Genomic DNA, 18,602 nt, shown 5'->3' with positions numbered 1-18,602 from the left:
CGTCGCGGGATCGAAAGTAAGAGGGGTCGCAACAAGCGGTGTAGTTTTGAGATCAACCATATGTCCATGTCTCATGCAAATAGTATCATGGAAAAGTAGCCTCAATCTCACACAACCGATATTTTGATTCAGTACTTTTCCGCGATACGTCACAATATCTCATTGCCAATATATCGACACTGAAATCGTTATTAGGAATTGGTGGATTTCGGAATTAGCGTATTTCCTATTGACTCGCCGTTTTATTTTTCCTACCAATCAGCTGGGTGGGAACGCAGCATATAGACCCGCTGCCTTCATGAGTCGCAAGTTACGTCAATATGAAAAAAAAATCTTTCAGGGTTCACTGGGCGCACCAACATCATATTTACGACAAATATACTTTGGCTTACGGTCTGATTTGTACTCCACACTATGACAAAAAATCTGGAAAATCAACAGTTTCGGTTTATAGTATATAGTATTTAATAGCAATTGCACGTAGTGCACCAACTGAAATAGTCACAGGCAGCATCCTGGTAATTTAATCATTTGGGCGTCGTTACATTCCTTTCTCATTTTCCAGGAGATAGATTGCCAACAGGGGGCATAAGAAAAACGGTGTCTAATTGAAAACTCTCTTCGGGACCACTGTATGCATTCGCAGCATACCCATATTCAAATTCATATAGGTGTTATAGTCTCACCATTCCATCAGGTACAACAATATTCCATGAGCATTCTGCATAATTCGGATAGTTGGAGGGGTAGTTTGGTGACGCTATAGCGCCCTGCATTCCGTTGACGATGATTCCGCCATTACATGCTTCTATAAATAGACCGATAAAGTTAAGGATGATTCAGCAATCCATGTCAGGCAACAACAGAGATGGTCAAAGAAGGTAGCGTTGCAAATCAAGTAGAAGTAGGAATAACACCGAAACTTTCTGCTCAAATACAAGTTCCAGTATAGACTCCCAGGATATATGAAAACTACTTCAAGTGGAAGTATATAATGAAAGATCTGAAGAAGTGTACTGAGGTAAGTAGCTGGGAAAAGTAAATTTCGTCAGTGGTCGCATACATTTAGCAGTTTGTCCAAGTTGGCTTCTTACGAAATTGAAAGCTGCATTTGCAAACAAAATGACGAATGACGCTACAAATAGGCGCAATTCGATACTATTGTGAAAAAGTCATGCGAAGACTTTCGACTTCGCGGGCGCGTTCGTCTTTTGAAAATATGGACAGTGGACACGTAAGTGCTGAAAATTATTTGGGGCAAGACACGAAGGTATAGGGAATCTGGCATTTAGGGGTATGGTGGAAGTCGTGTTCATCGCCCTTTAACACCGGGCTGCAGGTCGAACTTCATCCGGGTGGTCAGTGACGAAGTAGCTCTTCTTTTTTTTAAATACTCTAGTACAGGGTGGGCAAACTTTTCAGCTCGCGGGCCGCATTCAACATCTGAATCCATTCGCGGGCCGCACTATATATAATTGGGATTATAAACCAAAACGCAATATTGATATTTGATTATATAGTGAGGACATGGAGATAATAGATGTGCTTATTTAAAACAAGACAAACATTGCTTTGATGATATCGTACACGCGTCAGAAACATATAGTGGCGAGATTGCATAAGCTGGCGGACCTCAATAACCTATTTGTCAAAACTATAGAGATGAAAGTCGGTTGGCCCGATTCTTAAAGCAGGATTGAAATTTAAATCTGTGAGCAGCGATCTGTTCATAGATTTACTAATTCCACTTTTGGTTCAGTTCCAGGACACACATTGCTTACAGCATCATAACCATATTACCTTCGAACACGCTTCTACTATGTCTAGATGAAATATACACGCCCCCCCCCCCCTTATGATGGTGAAAGATTTCACGCACCCTTATCGTCATATCACAAAACGCAACCTGGATGCTAGCAAGCCTAGCTGGTAGTTTGATGGCATCGAAGGTTATGACTGTGGATGGATGAGAGATTTTCAAATATGTAATTCAGACTAAATACAGAGCAATAACTATGAATTGGATGTAAATAGCGCGGAGCGCGAAGATTTTTTCGGTTGAGCTCAGCTTCGCGCCCCCATCAGATGTTTTCACGCCCTCAAGGGAGGAGCCAAACCAGTTTGAGAACTACTGTCTTAGAATTATCATGGTGAAATATACTAAGAAAAAGTTAATCAAGTCCCTGCATTAATTTGATTTTTAGTACACATTTTATTAATATTTTTAAAAAGTTTCGTTAGACTCTCGCGGGTCTCACAGAATGATGTTGCGGGCCGCATGCGGCCCGCGGGCCGTACTTTGCCCACCCCTGCTCTAGTAGGTAGGTAGTTCTCACTTCTTACTCAAATTTTCAGACTACTTCTAATTGGTATACCGCGTTTTGAAGCAAAACCACTTACTTTTTCGCATTTTTAATTTTGTTAAGTATGTTCGCGATTGCATCACCATTACGAGTTTAATTGTCATGACAACCGAACGGAATAGCATCTGTATCATAGGAGCTAATTTTTATTTCAAAAGGTGCACCCATTTGATTTGTCATACATCTTTTGCATTTTGCGCCGCAATGTTGCATGTTTTAATTTCGAAAGCAGCTACCCATGATCGACTACTACGCCTCCAATAAATCTTTTTTTTAAATTCCTTATTGAGTACTTTTCAGACCACATCATACTTCTACATGAGAAGGAACGACGACTACTTTGTCATAACTAGGTATTGGACGACATTATATTATCTGACTACAATGACTCTGCGTGACTATAAACCAGAGGTCTCAAACTCAAATGTGCTCGCGGGCCATTTTTCCAGTTTCGACGACGCCGCGGGCCGCAGCATTTATAGGGGTATTCTATGTCTTTCCAAGTAGGCCTTATTTGGCGGGAGTGAATTGTCCTATTGAAAGTGAGCCGATCCAGCAGACTGACAGTAAACATCGTCAAACTTTGATTTACTCTTGTATCAATTTAAGCCTGGCACGAAAAGAATCATCGCATTTATAGCTATTTGAATATAATTGTTCTTGTATTTGATATATATTAATTATAAAATATAGACACCATATGGGCGGAAAAATGTATCATGCCATCATAAAAGCTATCGGGTTATAATTTCTTAGCTACTATGAATATTTTGAATTGAACAGATTGATTATAGAGACTGATCTGATATCAAAACATTTTTAGGTTGAGCTCTGTAATTCCAATCCAGGATTCGGGTATGCTTCTGATAAGTCAGCTATTAATCTCATGACCAAATATCTTCAAAGAGAAGCAGAAAAAAATATAAATATAAAATAAATACATTTATGAATGTGTCCTAGTGATTGAAATGTCGGAACGCCGAACGGCCCATTGTTGTTACATCGTTGGAGCGTACCACTACGGTACTCGATACCTTTAAGTGGCTTTAATAACATGGTGTAGCGAGTAGCGACCAAAGATGTAACTAACAGATTACCAATGGTTGTCATAACTATTTGCTTAGTTAGCGACTTTCTGATCTATTACTATTCCCCTGATACGCGTTTAGTTTGTTGCGTTCATGGTTCTAACAAATTCACGGTATTCCGAGTCACTCCGAGTCCACTCGAGTCATTTTCATGTTGCCATCGAGTTAGCCCGAGTTTGAGTAATTCTGAGAAAGGTCGCGTCAAAGTCGCGTCAAACTCACAAATAACAGACACGAATCGTCTAAGGGTCAGGTTTTGTTATCATGATGTGGAAATATGGCGAAATAGTGAATCGTCCACTGCATGGTAGCGTTTGCAATTGATGTGGTAGTGAAGATTGATGAATAGTTTCAGGCTTTCGGGGCAATATAAGAGGGAATTTTCACTTAATAACCTGTAAAGATATATGTGACACTTACATATTGTCAAATTATTAAAAATCTAAAATGTCGTCGCGGGCCGCACAAAACGCCCTGGCGGGCCGCATGCGGCCCGCGGGCCGCGTGTTTGAGACCTCTGCTATAAACTATGTAGAATCAAGAAACAATTCGCAAAATTTAACACCATACATGACAACTCTTTAAAAACAAAAGCACACGGGACAATACAATCTATGGAGAATGACAAGTGTCGGAATACATTGGAATTCGAATTCGTACCGACAACCTTTTCGGAACAAGTGAAAGATATTAACCTGTCGAATTCTCCGCAGGATATACTTCAGTAAAGTCAGTCCAAATGGTTGTAGGAACCGTGGTGTATGCGAATGCTGAAATTTAAAATTGATATTAATCGGTGCAGTCAATACAGGGTAGACACTATTTATCATGAAATTCAAAGATAAAACGTTATACAGTCTGATCACCGCCGCTTAATTCTTACAAAACCTGAAAAATATATATAATATTTATGATGCAATCGTCGTATGTATAACTCACTGGCGGTGATGAGCTGATGTAGCACCAAGCCGGGCAACACCGCTTGTATAAAATTGTTAGCACAGAGATTTGCTGATAAGTGCATCTGTAAAAAACCACAAATAAACCATCCATATATTTTCTTATCCTCATCGCAAACACAATACACATGACATGTATAATAGATATTATTGCGGCAGTCATAAGCAGTTGCATTGCTTTAACATTCCTGGGAAGCTTTCCGTCACATCAACCCGGTATCTCTTGTCTCCAAACACATCACGAACAACGATTTGATGGAGCAGGAGCTGGAGCCATTTGTTTGGAAAACAGCTCCGACTCCGATGGATTTCATAATATGCTATGCAACTACTATGAAAGAAGATTTGATAGACAATATCACTCCTTCGTGCGAATGGTATTTGAACACTCCATTGGGTAGAAATGAATCTTTTGGTTTGTCTGTATTGTTTTATTTGTAATCATTTTGAGGAGCTGGATATTCCAAATTAAGCAGTGGTGTCAATCAGTTCCGGAACTGGAGCTGGAGCTGGAGCAATTTAACATTATAGCCTCTTCAAAAGCCCTGGTTATATGACGGAGAAGCCCGGGCGGGGGGAAAGTCGCTCTTCCGCCAGTCTTGAAATTGAGCAGTGTCTTGCGTGATTAGTGCGTGTGTAGCTAATGGCGATACCCCCATCATGCTGGGATATCGTAACTCAGGTCTATTAGCAAAGAGTGAAATAGTTTGCATTATTACTTTAGAATGATCTTACGACTACGTGTTTTGCGAAGCTAATAACTACAATTCTAACAAGCAGAACAGAAGGTGTGTCGTGAGCTGCAACCAAACTGCTGATAACCGGAGAATACCGCCCCCTTATCTATAGTGCAAGGGACTAGGGTTATAACCAGAGGTGGTCAGTAACGAAGTACTTCTACTTTTTCGAAGTACTCAAGTAGTTAACCTCTACTTCTGGTACTTACTCAAGTAGATCTGATTTTCACTACTTCTACTTCTACTCAGTAATATTTTGTGATCTACTTACTTACTTTTCGCTATTTTCAGTTTGTCAAGTAGAAGTAGTTCAATCTTCCAATCAGGAAGATAGCCTGAGGAATTTCAGGGATGTTTTCACGGAGTATCAACATTTTAATTTTCATAAAAGCTGAGCAACGCCCATAATTTTCGTCGCGCTTCGCGCGCAGCGGATACGAAGTGACCAGTATGATTTCACGAAAGTATCTATGACTATAATTTATGCAGCGGGTGGGCTTGGTTCCGTTCACGCAAGGATATCTAGAACTAGATATTCCTGCGTTCACAACACACTGTCGCCCTTCGCCCATATGAAATACTTCATCACAGTTTATGATGTTTCGAAATCTAGCATTTACTTTAGGGTTACCATACGTCCTCTTTTTTGACTTTTTTGAAAGTGTCCTCGGAGGACGGCCTTTTGTCCTCTTTTTTGAGATTTAGTCCTCTTTTTTGAAAAGTTAGGTCACATTTGGAGCAAAATGCGAGTGATATGCCGTAAATTGGCACATAAGTGACGCTCCTGCGGGTATTTCGGAGTGAAAAACGGTGATTTGAGATCTGAGCGAAAAGTTGACCTTTTTTTTCAAGTCAACCGTCCACAATGGTGGGAATAAATCACCGGTTTTGGAGAATTCTTCTCCGGTTTTGCAAGTTTCAAATTTCTGAAAAAGTGTCCTCTTTCTAGATTTCCAAAATATGGTAAGCCTAATTTACTTGTCATACCGTAATCTAGCATGTCCAGGGCGCGTCCCAACCTGGAAAAGTGGACTCTGACATTTTTTTTGTTAGTTTTAGAGCTGTTTTAGCATACCACCATTGAAACTTTCTGGACTAATGGCATGAAAAACATGTTCCGCTTTTAGAAGTGGTATTTATGTTTCACTTTCAATTCCCAGTATCATATACTTTGAGTTGTAATTAATATCAGTTCATTTGACTGGATAACATACATGTTGAAGTATAAAAGCAAGTGTTGGCATAGTAATTCCTTTAATTTCCGGAAATAAAGCTACACAATGTGGTATTATTACTGTCCACCATATTTTTAATTAACGTTTACTAATCGCGCAAAGTGTTTACACCGTATCCTATACAACTTTTCCGTATTGCTCTTCGACTAAACTACGGGCCATATAATATGGGGGATGGCGCCATGCCGTGCTATTTTCTAAAACGTGCTGTGCGAGTAAACAGGATTAGTATCGCATTTCCATATCAATACTATCATTCTCATCCCCTGATGTGGACGAATGCTTCTGCTATCGAAAATTCGATGCCAGCTGGTAAGCATCAATATGAATCAAGCTCGTCACCTTTCGCATAGCTAAATTTGCACCTTTTTACAATCCATGTGAACGAATTAGGATCGTTTTCACAACCACTTACTTACTTGAGTACTTTTAAAGTCAGTCAATTCTACTTCTACTTCAAGTAGTTTTAGGTTGCTTATGGAAAAAGTACTTCTACTCGTACTTGAGTAGATTTTTTCGTCGCTACTTGTACTTCTACTTGAGTAGCTTTCTTGACTACTTTGACCACCTCTGGTTATAACCAGTAAAGAAAAAGTCAGCCTTGAATCGTTTCAGTCAATGAAGGCACTGCGTGACAGCGTCCAATACATCCATGGTGTTACTTCATCGTTGATAGTTGTTTTTGACCTATACTCATCTTGTCATTACGTTTGTGCCCCTGTCTACACTATTCGCGAATACCTACAAGCTCCAAACATCCTATAAAGTCAATCAGAATACCGCATATAGTAAGGTCATATTCTATCGACACAATCTCTTGCGTCGCGCGATTTTGAAATTGAAAGTACTGCAAGTTGTCGACTAAGCGAAGTGGACCCGAATCAACTCTATTTATAACCTTGGCCATTCTTTAGTCAGCTAATAGTTTGAATAAATATGCATGAAAAGTGTTCGAACATCTTTCGCTTTCTTCTGTAAGACTTCACTGGCTATACACTAACACTGTTACCCTGCTGTCGGTTTCTCTCAGTGGATACTGGATATACTTCTAAATTATTCTTCAAAGGGAATTGCGAGCCTTATTTTGAAATAGCGCACCGTGATGCACCAGACCGTATCATAGTCGCCAAGTATTCACGTGAATGCTTGCGATGGGGGAATAAGGGAAATTCCACTTTTGAAACTCGTGACCTGTGATAAATTGAAGTATGCGGGGAGTTGTTTAATGTAACTTTCCATCGAAGCAGAATTATTTTTGTAGAAAGCCAATGTTGGTGGGCTCCTTTGCATGGATATGGTTACAGGGGGCGATTTCCTGCAGGACGTGATGGTGATGAAGTAGACCTGCGGAGGTTCATACCGATTGATACCTGCTCCAGTGTTAGAGGTTTATATGTAAATATCTATATATTTATCTATAGACTCCTCCTCGCCATCCAATCCGCTTCAGTGATGTCTTAAAAGCCTAGATGTGGGCCGTGCTGCAAGTCGGTCGATACGGAATCACGGCCATGTCTAAATGACCAGTGTAGTTGAACAAGACCATGAATACCACAAACAACACACCGATCAAGAGAAGGACAGAACCGAGCAGTTGTCTGCCGAAATCCAGTCGGTATATAAAAACTTATGCGAAGCGCCATGAGGGTTGCAGGTAGGCCTATACGAAATTAATTCTTGAGTTGTTGATTGTGAAATCATGCGGGCTCGCCTCACTACGTCACAATGGCTCCGTGACTTCATGCTCGATCTCTACTGTTAATTTCCAAGCTGGGTGTTGATTTCTGTGCCGAACACACTTCACTATTGTTTCGCTCAATACACAAAAGTAGATGATGTCAAGATGACCTTGCAGTATGTCACACATCGGACGATCGGAGTAAAACAAAACAAAACTGACATGCTATTGGAAAACCCCTTTCCCAGAAAGGTCACGGGGACAAAAGCGACACGTGAGCCGAAAGCTAACACAATTGTTCTGCTTTCTGGCAAAGCGCAAGACCCGTGATGGTTATAATAATGAAATGATGATTGATGAATGACGGCACCGATGTGGTAGCTCGTAAGATACTAGATACAAATATACGACTTACAACAACCTAAACGAAAGTTTACCGTTGTTTAGGACGGACGTAATCGGGTGAAAATTTAAGTGTGAAACGAATCCAGCAACGGCATGAACTCACTAATACACGAGGTGTAGATAATAACCTTACTATCTTAATATCCAAAATTTAGCACGTTTTGGCAATTGCGGATATAGGCGTGGTAAAGATAAGTTTTCGGAGGGGCGTCGAACTTTATTATTACACAATAACGTGACGTCGCGGAGCCATCGTGACGTGGTGAGGCGAGCCCACATGACTTCGAAATGCACAACTCCAGAAATAATTTTGTATACCTGCTACCCCCAAGGCGCTTGGCATAAGTTTTTATATACCGAATGGATTTCGGCAGACAACTGCTTGGTAGGGCTGGGCAAAATCGAGTACCTGAGTGATTCGATTCTGAATCACGCGTTATGCTTCGAGTCGAGTCGAGTATTGGAGTATCTCTCATTATGACGTAATAACAGTATCTAAGATGTCCAAGTTCAAATGTGTACCTTTCATGCGTCCACAAATAAGATAATGCCTGTTCTCCATCACATTGAAGATACTTTGGTATTTTTTTGACCTTACCGATTTCATTGCGCTTGGTGACATGTTGTGGGTTGATCATGACTGCAGGAATATGTTATTTCCAGTAACGTTATTAGCTTTGTACCATGTGTTTCGTATGCTGCGATACCGCCAATGAGGGTTTCAAGGCTTCCACAGTAGAAACTAGTATTGAAACTATAATTCTCGTTGATAAATTAACTTTCAGTGACGTGGAGCGTATATTTTCAGTACTCGAAAAAATCGCGTTTTAATACTCGACTCGAATCATTAGAATTATTACTCGATTCAGATTCGAGTACTCGAATCATTGTGCCCAGCCCTACTGCTTGGTTCTGTCCTTCTCTTGATCGGTGTGTTGTTTGTGGTATTCATGGTCTTGTTCGACTACATTTAGACAAGGCTGTGATTCTGTATCGGCCGACTTGCAGCACGGCCCACATCTAGGTTTTTAGGACACCACTGAAGCGAAATGGATGGCGGAGCAGTCTGTAGATAAATATATATGTATATATAATATCAGCCTTGAAATATAAACTATTGAAGGTGTTTCGCTGTGCCGTAAGTGAATAGACTCTAGCACTGCACACTAGAACCACAGTAACTGGTTGCATGGACGAATTCGGTTGTTATAAAGAACTGTAACCCAACATAACACCAATGAAATATTCGCGAGGCTCGTATTAGCAGCTCGCTAGTCTGGCGGTGTGCGGCACGCTATATATGGTGACTAATCGAAAGCTGTTTTGTAGGGATGGTGTGAACCTCTGGAAGGTTCAGGTTTATGTGAACCCGAACCTTTTGGAAAGGTTCTGTGTGAACGCAAACGTTAGCCTCATGACGTCGCGTGACGTCATATTGGTAATTCCAACCCTATATTTCAGTGAATTGATAACCTATATTAATGTACACGATAACTAGCGAGGAGTCGGCCTGTTATGTTCGTTCATTTACGTTCAGTGTTGTTTAACTCCTAATTTCTATAGGACTAGTAATTACCTCCAATCATTATTTCCTCGTGTGTCGTGCTTGTATTTATATCCTTTGTGTTCTGCACCCCACGTCTTTCGTTTACTTGTACTCTGGATGGTGTCGCCTGTATTAAAGTCCTACTGCTGATAATATATACTGATTTCATATTGCAACGTCGTCGTATTGAGTTATTGTTCCAGGGATATCTAGATATCCCTGTATTGTTCAAACAAGATCAAGAACATAACAATTGGTGTCAGAAGTCGGATTCATAGTTATTTCGACGACGAATACTGTATATATCATGGAATCGGGTATTTTGAAAATTCTTAAGAAGCAGCAAGAGATGATGGCGCAACAACAAGCGAAGCAGCAAGAGATGATGGCGCAACAAGTCAATCAGCGAGAGATGATGGTGCAACAACAAGCAAAGCATGACGAAGCAATGGCAAAAGTCGTGACAGAAATGTTGCAATTGACGCAGAGGTTGAATCCCGGTGCGTCAACATCTGAAGCAGCCGCTCCCAAGTTCGATTCGTTTGTAAAATCAAAGGAGAAAAGGGACCAGTATCCGCAACGATTCAACCATAGTGTCCTATATGGTGTCGACACAAGCAAATCTCACGGTTCAATGAAATTGTATCACGTCACAATTTCCATTTGGCTACGGGCAATTTAACGGTAATTTTTGACCGGCTTGCCGAGCATTAAATTTGATGAGTCGGGTATCAATCGAAAGCTGACTCTGCACTGATTACGAAAATATAAATTTTATTCCACTCATGGCCCTGGAACCCCCACAATCACCCCCAAATTATTCATTGTTAAGTAGGTTGGCAGTGTGACGCAACAATGCTGTCTGGCGAAACGAGAGACTAGCTCAAGAGCAAGGATGCGGCCGAGCGGCGAGAGTGGGATCAGCTGACGTCGCGGCAATAGCAATGAGCTATCGCGTCGCAGAGAAACCCTGCGCCGTTGATACTTTTCTATGCGCTTCGGTACAAGCGAGCACGCCTTATCAGCGTGTAAGTGTGCATGTAAGGGTAGAACTGGGTCCACAGAATGTTTTTGGTCCCTACCAATTTTCGCGCAATATCCTTCAGCTGATAGAGATATGTAGCCCAGCAAACACAAAACCGTAAAAGGATCATCCGGGATCATCTCGATTAGGTTCTGATTTTGTAAGTGTCGAGGGAATGTCTAAAATACGTAGTAGGATGGTCTTGTGGTTATATTCAATCAGAATAAATTCATACTCGGTGTTGTTCCATCTCATGCATTAGGCTTTGTTATATCCGGTAGTTAACCTAATAATGCAAATTTTCTATCTCTCGCTGGTATGACTAAAATACGTAGAAAGGATGACTTTGTCGGTACATTCAATCACGATGAATTCCCATCCGGTTTTCTTCGATCTCATGCAGTAGCTTCGTTCTATCCATTAGAAAACAATGTTCTCCCTTCGTTTTATTGCGCGAGGATGTCACCGGTGTTGTATATTCGTGTTGTTGCTCTAAGGTCGAACAGTTTTGTTTTCTTCTGATATATATGATCTTCATTATATATATATTCGCTCTTTCGGTAATCTCGCATGTTCAACGAGTATGGCTAATAGTTTTATTCAGAGAATAACTAAATAAGTGAGATGTTGTACGTTTAGGAATATGATTATCGATGCGTGACTTCTAGAATATTTCCGCGATTCAAATATTACGTCATCGCGCCGGACAAAGATTTGACGCGCAACAGGTCGCAGCCAGGCATAGTTGGCTCTTTCTGTATGGTAAATGCCGTAAATATATAGGAATTGTGACTGACTGAGGTAGCGGGTGAAAGGTATATACGCAGTAGCATATAGCTTATGGGGTATTTCGAATTGCCTGTAGTATATGACGCCTAGAGCTGTTTGACTTTCTGCAAAACAGGTGTAGACAACTATAGAAAAGTTTCAGCTTTTCCAGGCTAGAATTAGAGCTAAACCGTTTTTTCCGAATTAGATTACAATTATATTACTGGCATTTCGCTCTAATTTAGTGAAATTAGACCACTATAATTATCTAGTTGTCCAAGTCGCTTCAAACATCTGAATTACCGGTACCTATACCTACTGTATATCATAATATTTATGCTTGAATTTTCTAGGTATATAAGTCATATAGATACATACCTGTAGAACACTGATTCGTGATTTTATAAAAGTTGGTGCAAGAATGGACATTTTCAACTTGATGTTGATTAATGGAGCAAAATTTGATATTTGAGTGCAATTATACCTCGAATCCAGTGACAAGATTATTAATCGTTGAAACCAAACGCAGCTTGTTTATGTTGGCCCGGAGAATTTGGCTAGCCAGACCATATTGATAGAATATGGTCACAGTAAGATAATATTTTGGGCTAATTCACATGAACTTTCCAACATTTGATTTGATATGTCCGCTAAAACAAGTTGTTATTCTGCTTTCGAATAAGACCTAAATTGCTGATTTCAATGGTAACTGTGTTTGTCAAAGGCTGTAAAGGTAATTTCTTTTCCATGTTAGATGATTGTTTGTTTGTGGTGTTCATGGTGGTGGTTCGACTACACTGGTCATTTTACACCAGGCCGGTTCTTATTATTATCATTCCGTATCTGCCCGATTACCAGTGAACTCGGCACTTAGTGAATTCGGCCGCACAAACTCGGCACTTGGTGAATTCGGCCGCACAAACTCGGCACTTGGTGAATTCGGCCGTGGTAGATCTGGTAGCGGTACCGGTCGCCATGATTGGTTACTGGAATGTTTGCCGGTGAACTTGGCACTTTGAGTGGTTGTCAATGTTGTACGGGGGTCAGGGCATGCGTAGATCACACAGTCACGGCATGATTAGATCACAGATTGCGTAATCGCGGGAAATAACGCGACGCTCTTCACTTGGTGAACTCGACCCTTGGAGGAATTGGCACTAGAACACCTTCGCATTAGAAATGCATTTAATATGAATGAACAGTCTCAAAAAGGAAATTTAAACGTGTCGTGGCTCGCGGTAGATCTCGTAATCTTGGGATCCTTCAACCCTGTTATCGAGACACCCTAACCCCAGAGTGGAATCGTCTCTCCAAAAACAAAAAATAATTTATTTTGACGCGATCATGCAAAACATTTGTTGATGAGGAACACTGGCTTGTCGTGATCGATAAACGAAGAAGCGCCGCTTGATCTTCCACATTTTCGATCTCACATAGAACGCCAAGATCCATCTTCTCAAAACTTACACGACACAGGCCCGTCACTCACGCCATCGATTTCAAGCAGACCGCGCGTGGTCGGTATATGAGCGCTGCGTTATTTCCCGTGGCTACGCAATCCGTGATCTAATCACGCCGTGACTGCGTGATCTACGAATGCCCTGACCTCCTTACAAGATTGACGAATCACTTGATAATACTATTATTAGTTTAATAATTCATATTAATAGGTGTTAATACACTTCATTACAAAATTTCCCGAGGGCCGAATTCACCAAGTGCCGAGTTCATCGGCAACCATATGCCCACTTATAGCACGGCCCACTCCTAGGTTTTTTAAGACATGGCTATGCGGATCAGATGGCGAGGAGGAGCCTAGATAAACGGCCAACACTTCGGTAGGAATTATGGAGTCGACGTGTCAGGCTCGAACCCGCAATTCATTGGTGTTTAGCTATAATGGAGGGTACCACAACGTTACCTCGCAATACCTTGTAAAATGGGACCGTAGCATTTGGCATTTCGTGTGGCAATTGACTTTTGTGTGGAAAATTGTGTTCGTTTTAGAACTTATCTGAAACTTTTATTCCGCCATAGATTGTATATGATAAAACGAAGCCACTCACCACAAAGGAGGATTTAAAGAAGTTTGATGACATATTGAATGAAAGCAAAAGCCTTTGCAAGAGATGTGGTATGTTGAATCTGTTTTGTTATTTTCAAATGCTTGCCGATAGCAGACGATATATATAAACGTAAGATGTGGAAGCTATCAAGGTGTAATGTTTATTATTTTTAGAAATTCAGTCAGTCAAAGTGGACGATCGTATTGCTTGGATTATATTTGGGCTTATTTTAGCATCTTTGAGATGCAACTCTGAACGTGGACGGTCATGAACATTGAACAGTCAACTAATTCTGTTCCTATATTGACATATCAGACATTTGCACTCGTACCGTTGGCGGCGACAATATTGGTCAGTCAGCAAAAAGCATCATGAAGAAGGTTGCCAGTCTGGTGAAATTATAGCAGAGTCGGAAAGAATGGGAAATACGCTTTCATCAACCTCCATTTGAACAAGATCACATATAGTAAGAGACATTCATGATATGCTGCAAATGTCACTGTGTTCTTTGTCTAGTCACCCCACTCATGTAACTATTGAGGCTTCATGCCAGGATTGTAACCAAGTCACAAGGCTCCGAGTCGCAAGTCAATCCCACTTTTTTAGTTTTGACTCGAGTCATTTTCAATTCACCGCCGAGTCAAGTCCAAGTCAGCGAGCAGCGGGCCGAGTCCGAGTTATGGTATTATGACTCGAGCCAGAGTCATTGTGTTAGCTGCTCAGTTTCCAATTTAAGTCTTGTTAAACCAACTTTTTATATATTTTTTGTGATATCGAGTGGGTCGCATTTATAATATACGAATTTTCCTTACTTTTAGCAGTTTCTGGCCGCATTTTCAAATACCAGTATCAATAGACGAAATCCCAATAGCGATTTGCTGTACTATTCTTTGAAATAATAATGAAATGTCGGTCTTGGCCGTCTGAGTCTCAAGTCATGCGCAATGAGTCGAGTCATTTCAGTACTTTGAGAAGATGACCTGAGTCAAGTCGAGTCAACAGAAAATCCTGACTCGAGTCTTACAACCCTGCTTCATGCAATGAGCATTTACTTTGAAGATAAATAGTAATTAAATAACTGGTTGGTGGTACAAAATTTTAATACTGCTTTCAAAAGTACCTTCATGATAAAAGTTATTGAAACCCGAAGAACTTTTCGCGTGCCTATTAAAGAGCTACCGGCACCATAAAGGAAGCAAAACAGAGTTGAATTCAAAACCAGATGGAGAATTATGACGCATTAATGTCGAATTTAGAAATAACATCAATGGAGCCAGAACACAGCAACAATGCAGTGCATAACAACGGTTGCGTAAAACAGTATGACAGCGTGACACAATTCTTTAATTATTTATTATAGTGGTGCCACCGTAAATACTATTTTATTAAAATCCGAATTTTTCGATGGCAATAACTCCGCTTCCACTTGTTTGAATCGAACCAAATTTGATGAACATCGTTTCTATACATAACCTAATACTTTTATGGGGTGAACAGAAAATTTTCAAATTTTTTCTATTTATTTTTATATAATAAATAGAAACTTTCTTTTCCTGTAGCAATGTGGCTACTGGTTGGAATTGAACCAAATTTGGTGTGTAGGCTTGAATTAGGTAACCTAACAATTTTATCAAGTAGCAAGAACGATTTGAGAAAAAAAAGTCATTTTTAAGAGCCCTTATGTCCATGTCGGAGAAACGTTTTAGGGTAGGCCTACTCACATGTCTCGCAGCGTTCTCTACATAATTGTCAATTGCGATACAAACTGTTCGCTTGTATTGGTTAAGCCATCCAACTTCGAATTGTAAAATGTTGGGAGTCTTGATATCAAATTTTTGAAAGGTTTACTTTGAGAAGATTTCAGAATCTGTCAAATTATACAAAAAAATTTAGCAAATTCTTTGACATATTTCATCCATTTGGGACTCGATCAACGTAAAAGAATTAGTAATTATTTTATACAATATATTGTATTTGTAGTTGAAGTATAGTAATAATTCTTATGGTTACCGCACTTGTAACGATTCACGGCCATAACTGGAATAATTAGAATGATGTAACTTTCAAATTGTCATGCATTTTGCAACAACATTGTTCTCAATTTTCAAGGTGCTGACCATTGGAGGAAGAATCACCCTTAAGCCGGGAATTCACGATCCGTAAACGCGGCCGACTGTTTCTCTCCTCAAGAGGAAGGAAGAGAAAAAGGGAGCAGAAATAGCAAGAGTGTGACAAGTCGCGTCCATTCGCTTTAATGCGTATTTCCATCCGCGAAGCGCGAAGTAGTAGGTGGGAAAACTAATGGGCGTTTGGTTAGCGCTTTGTAAGGTTGACTCCAGCGCTGTATTTGCTAAATGTTGCGGTGAAATAGGGGTGGTGTCATTTGGTATCAATATTGACTATTAAAAGACCATTTGTTAGTGGTCATGGATTTGTTCGGCCAGTATGCAGTAATTTCTGATGGTCACTTCCCGGGCTTCTGTTCTCTAACCCCTCATGATTGTTATTCTGCTTCTAGTAAGACTGTCGATTCTAATGTTTTATCGTATCATTTGTCGGAGGTTTCGCTCGCTTTTTTTACAACGTTTTGCTCTCTGCTAGGTCAATTACTGGCTGAGTATCACTACAGCCTAAGAAACTGCACTAATTCTCATTTTAATGTCTTGCTGGTTATCTTGCTGTCAATTCTAATAATTTGTTAATGTCTATACCATTGCCGCCACTCAAATGTTTTGTTCTCTGTACACAATATTGTTAGGTCTTCAGCTTTCCGGGCAGAGTATCATTCCACTTTCTAGACTTGAGTATATATCTCTCCAACTAGCTGCCAAATAACTGACTCATTTGGATTGTTGAATTGATCATTTTTGACAGAATGTGAAGAAATTTTAGTCAAGAATTCTTTTTGTGTTAGTGGCTGTTTTCAAAGATTGCTGAAGTAGTCATCGTTGATTTTGATAATCAAGTAGAAGTGGCGATTGAAGTCAGTTCTCTAGTCATATAATAATAAAAAATATAATAATAAAAACTTGAAAACTTGAGTGGAAATAGTCCAGAATCAAATCCATTTTAGTAAGTATGGGTGAAAAAAATGTAGGAGTCATTCGTTACTCGCTACCTCTGCCATTTTCGCAGTACGAATGTCTTAGCTAATAATCGTCATTTTCATTTTATTTCTACAGGGTGTTGAAAAGAAAACGCCAGAGGGATTATCATCATCAGACGATGAAACCTTCTGATTACTGACTGTTCTCATAGTTTCATTCATTGCTACTTGGTCCTACAAGTAATTTCGTTCGTTTCATTTTTTACACCGGCATTATTTACTTGCCAATTCGTTTTGAATTAAATTACCGCAAATGTGATTAATATGTAGTAGATAATGTGGTGTGTGTGTGTGTACGCAGCCGTGATCAGGTTATGCCCAGTGGTAGAAAACAGGTTTTTATATCAGGATCTTCTTCTAATGTAGGATCTACATTCTACTCACCATGTTGAAAGGCTGTAGCATCTGCGTAATATTTACATTATTGAAGGACATGGAAAAGACGTTGAATTGAGTCGACACAAAATCCCCCTTTCTACGACCTGCCGAGATCTAATATCTACTATATCGGCTCGGCTTTTCTACATCTTTGGTCTGTACTGTGTTTACTGGGAGGCTACGTCTAAATAGTCTACATTGGATATGTCACATTATTATGATATCGATTGCCTTAGCCCGCTAGTTGCGTAGGGCTCCAGAGACGCGTGGCGCTGTTGATACTTTCTATAGGCGCTTCGCTAAAAGCGAGCACACACCAGCCTTTCCTTGACTTGTAAGGGTAGAACTGGGTCCACAGAATGTTTTTGGTCCCTACCAATTTTCGCGCAATATCCTTCAGCTGATAGAGATATGTAGGCTACGTCTAAATAGTCTACATTGGATATGTCACATTATTATGATATCGATTGCCTTAGCCCGCTAGTTGCGTAGGGCTCCAGAGACGCGTGGCGCTGTTGATACTTTCTATAGGCGCTTCGCTAAAAGCGAGCACACACCAGCCTTTCCTTGACTTGTAAGGGTAGAACTGGGTCCACAGAATGTTTTTGGTCCCTACCAATTTTCGCGCAATATCCTTCAGCTGATAGAGATATGTAGGCTACGTTTAAGTAGTCTACATTGACTATGTCAGATTATTATGATATCGATTACCTTAGCCGCTTGTTGCGTAGGGCTCCAGAGATGCGTGGCGCTGGTGATGGCGGGTGTCGATACTTTCTATAGTCGCTTTTATGGCTAAGTGTGAGCAATGAGCATTGAGCATGGGCATACATTACAAGCTTTTATTTCGTCCGTAAGGGTAGGACTTGGTCCGCGAATGCAGCAGGTAAAATGTTGATTGTTGAATAAATTTCAACAGCAGGAGTGTCGAATTAAACTGGGATCGCTGTCCGGATTCAATCCGTTATTGGAAAGCTTGCGGGCCAGACCTGCCAAACGACTCCAAAATGTTACCACCAAATCCATACCTTTGTTTTTCACTGGAATATATCTGATATCACTATAAACGTTGACGTTGGAATTTGGTGTATCATTTTTCAATCACCAAACAGTTTTTTTGAATGCCGGGGACCTTTTGCGTCAAAAGTAATACAGTGGTATCACAGATATTTGAATTATATTCATTTTGTAGCCTGTATTTATATTCCTAATGTAACTTACGTAAAACGGATTTGCATTATTTTTTTCG

At 40.2% G+C, this 18,602-nt stretch overlaps 1 protein-coding gene and 1 long non-coding RNA gene across 10 annotated transcripts in view; one reads left to right on the top strand and one right to left on the bottom strand.

The window, feature by feature from the left end:
- Window positions 1-18,602, bottom strand: part of LOC145450185 (uncharacterized) — a 161,197-nt gene that overhangs the window by 62,589 nt on the left and 80,006 nt on the right. For all 9 annotated transcript variants that reach the window (XM_080328690.1, XM_080328689.1, XM_080328688.1 and 6 more), the window contains exon 36: window positions 687-808. In XM_080328690.1, the coding sequence (XP_080184816.1) occupies window positions 687-808 (122 nt within the window). The remainder of the gene's footprint in view (window positions 1-686; window positions 809-18,602) is intronic.
- LOC145450232 (uncharacterized) lies at window positions 11,847-17,238 on the top strand. The gene is made up of 5 exons (XR_013918455.1): window positions 11,847-12,536; window positions 13,841-13,937; window positions 14,185-14,335; window positions 15,979-16,158; window positions 17,052-17,238. It is a non-coding gene; the product is annotated as an uncharacterized LOC145450232 (long non-coding RNA).

The sequence above is a fragment of the Botryllus schlosseri genome, chromosome 11 (genome assembly GCF_051294905.1).
Source record: "Botryllus schlosseri isolate E-star chromosome 11, Bs_hap1, whole genome shotgun sequence".
In the NCBI taxonomy this organism is placed as follows: domain Eukaryota; kingdom Metazoa; phylum Chordata; class Ascidiacea; order Stolidobranchia; family Styelidae; genus Botryllus; species Botryllus schlosseri.
This window is presented reverse-complemented; position numbering and strand designations above follow the sequence as displayed.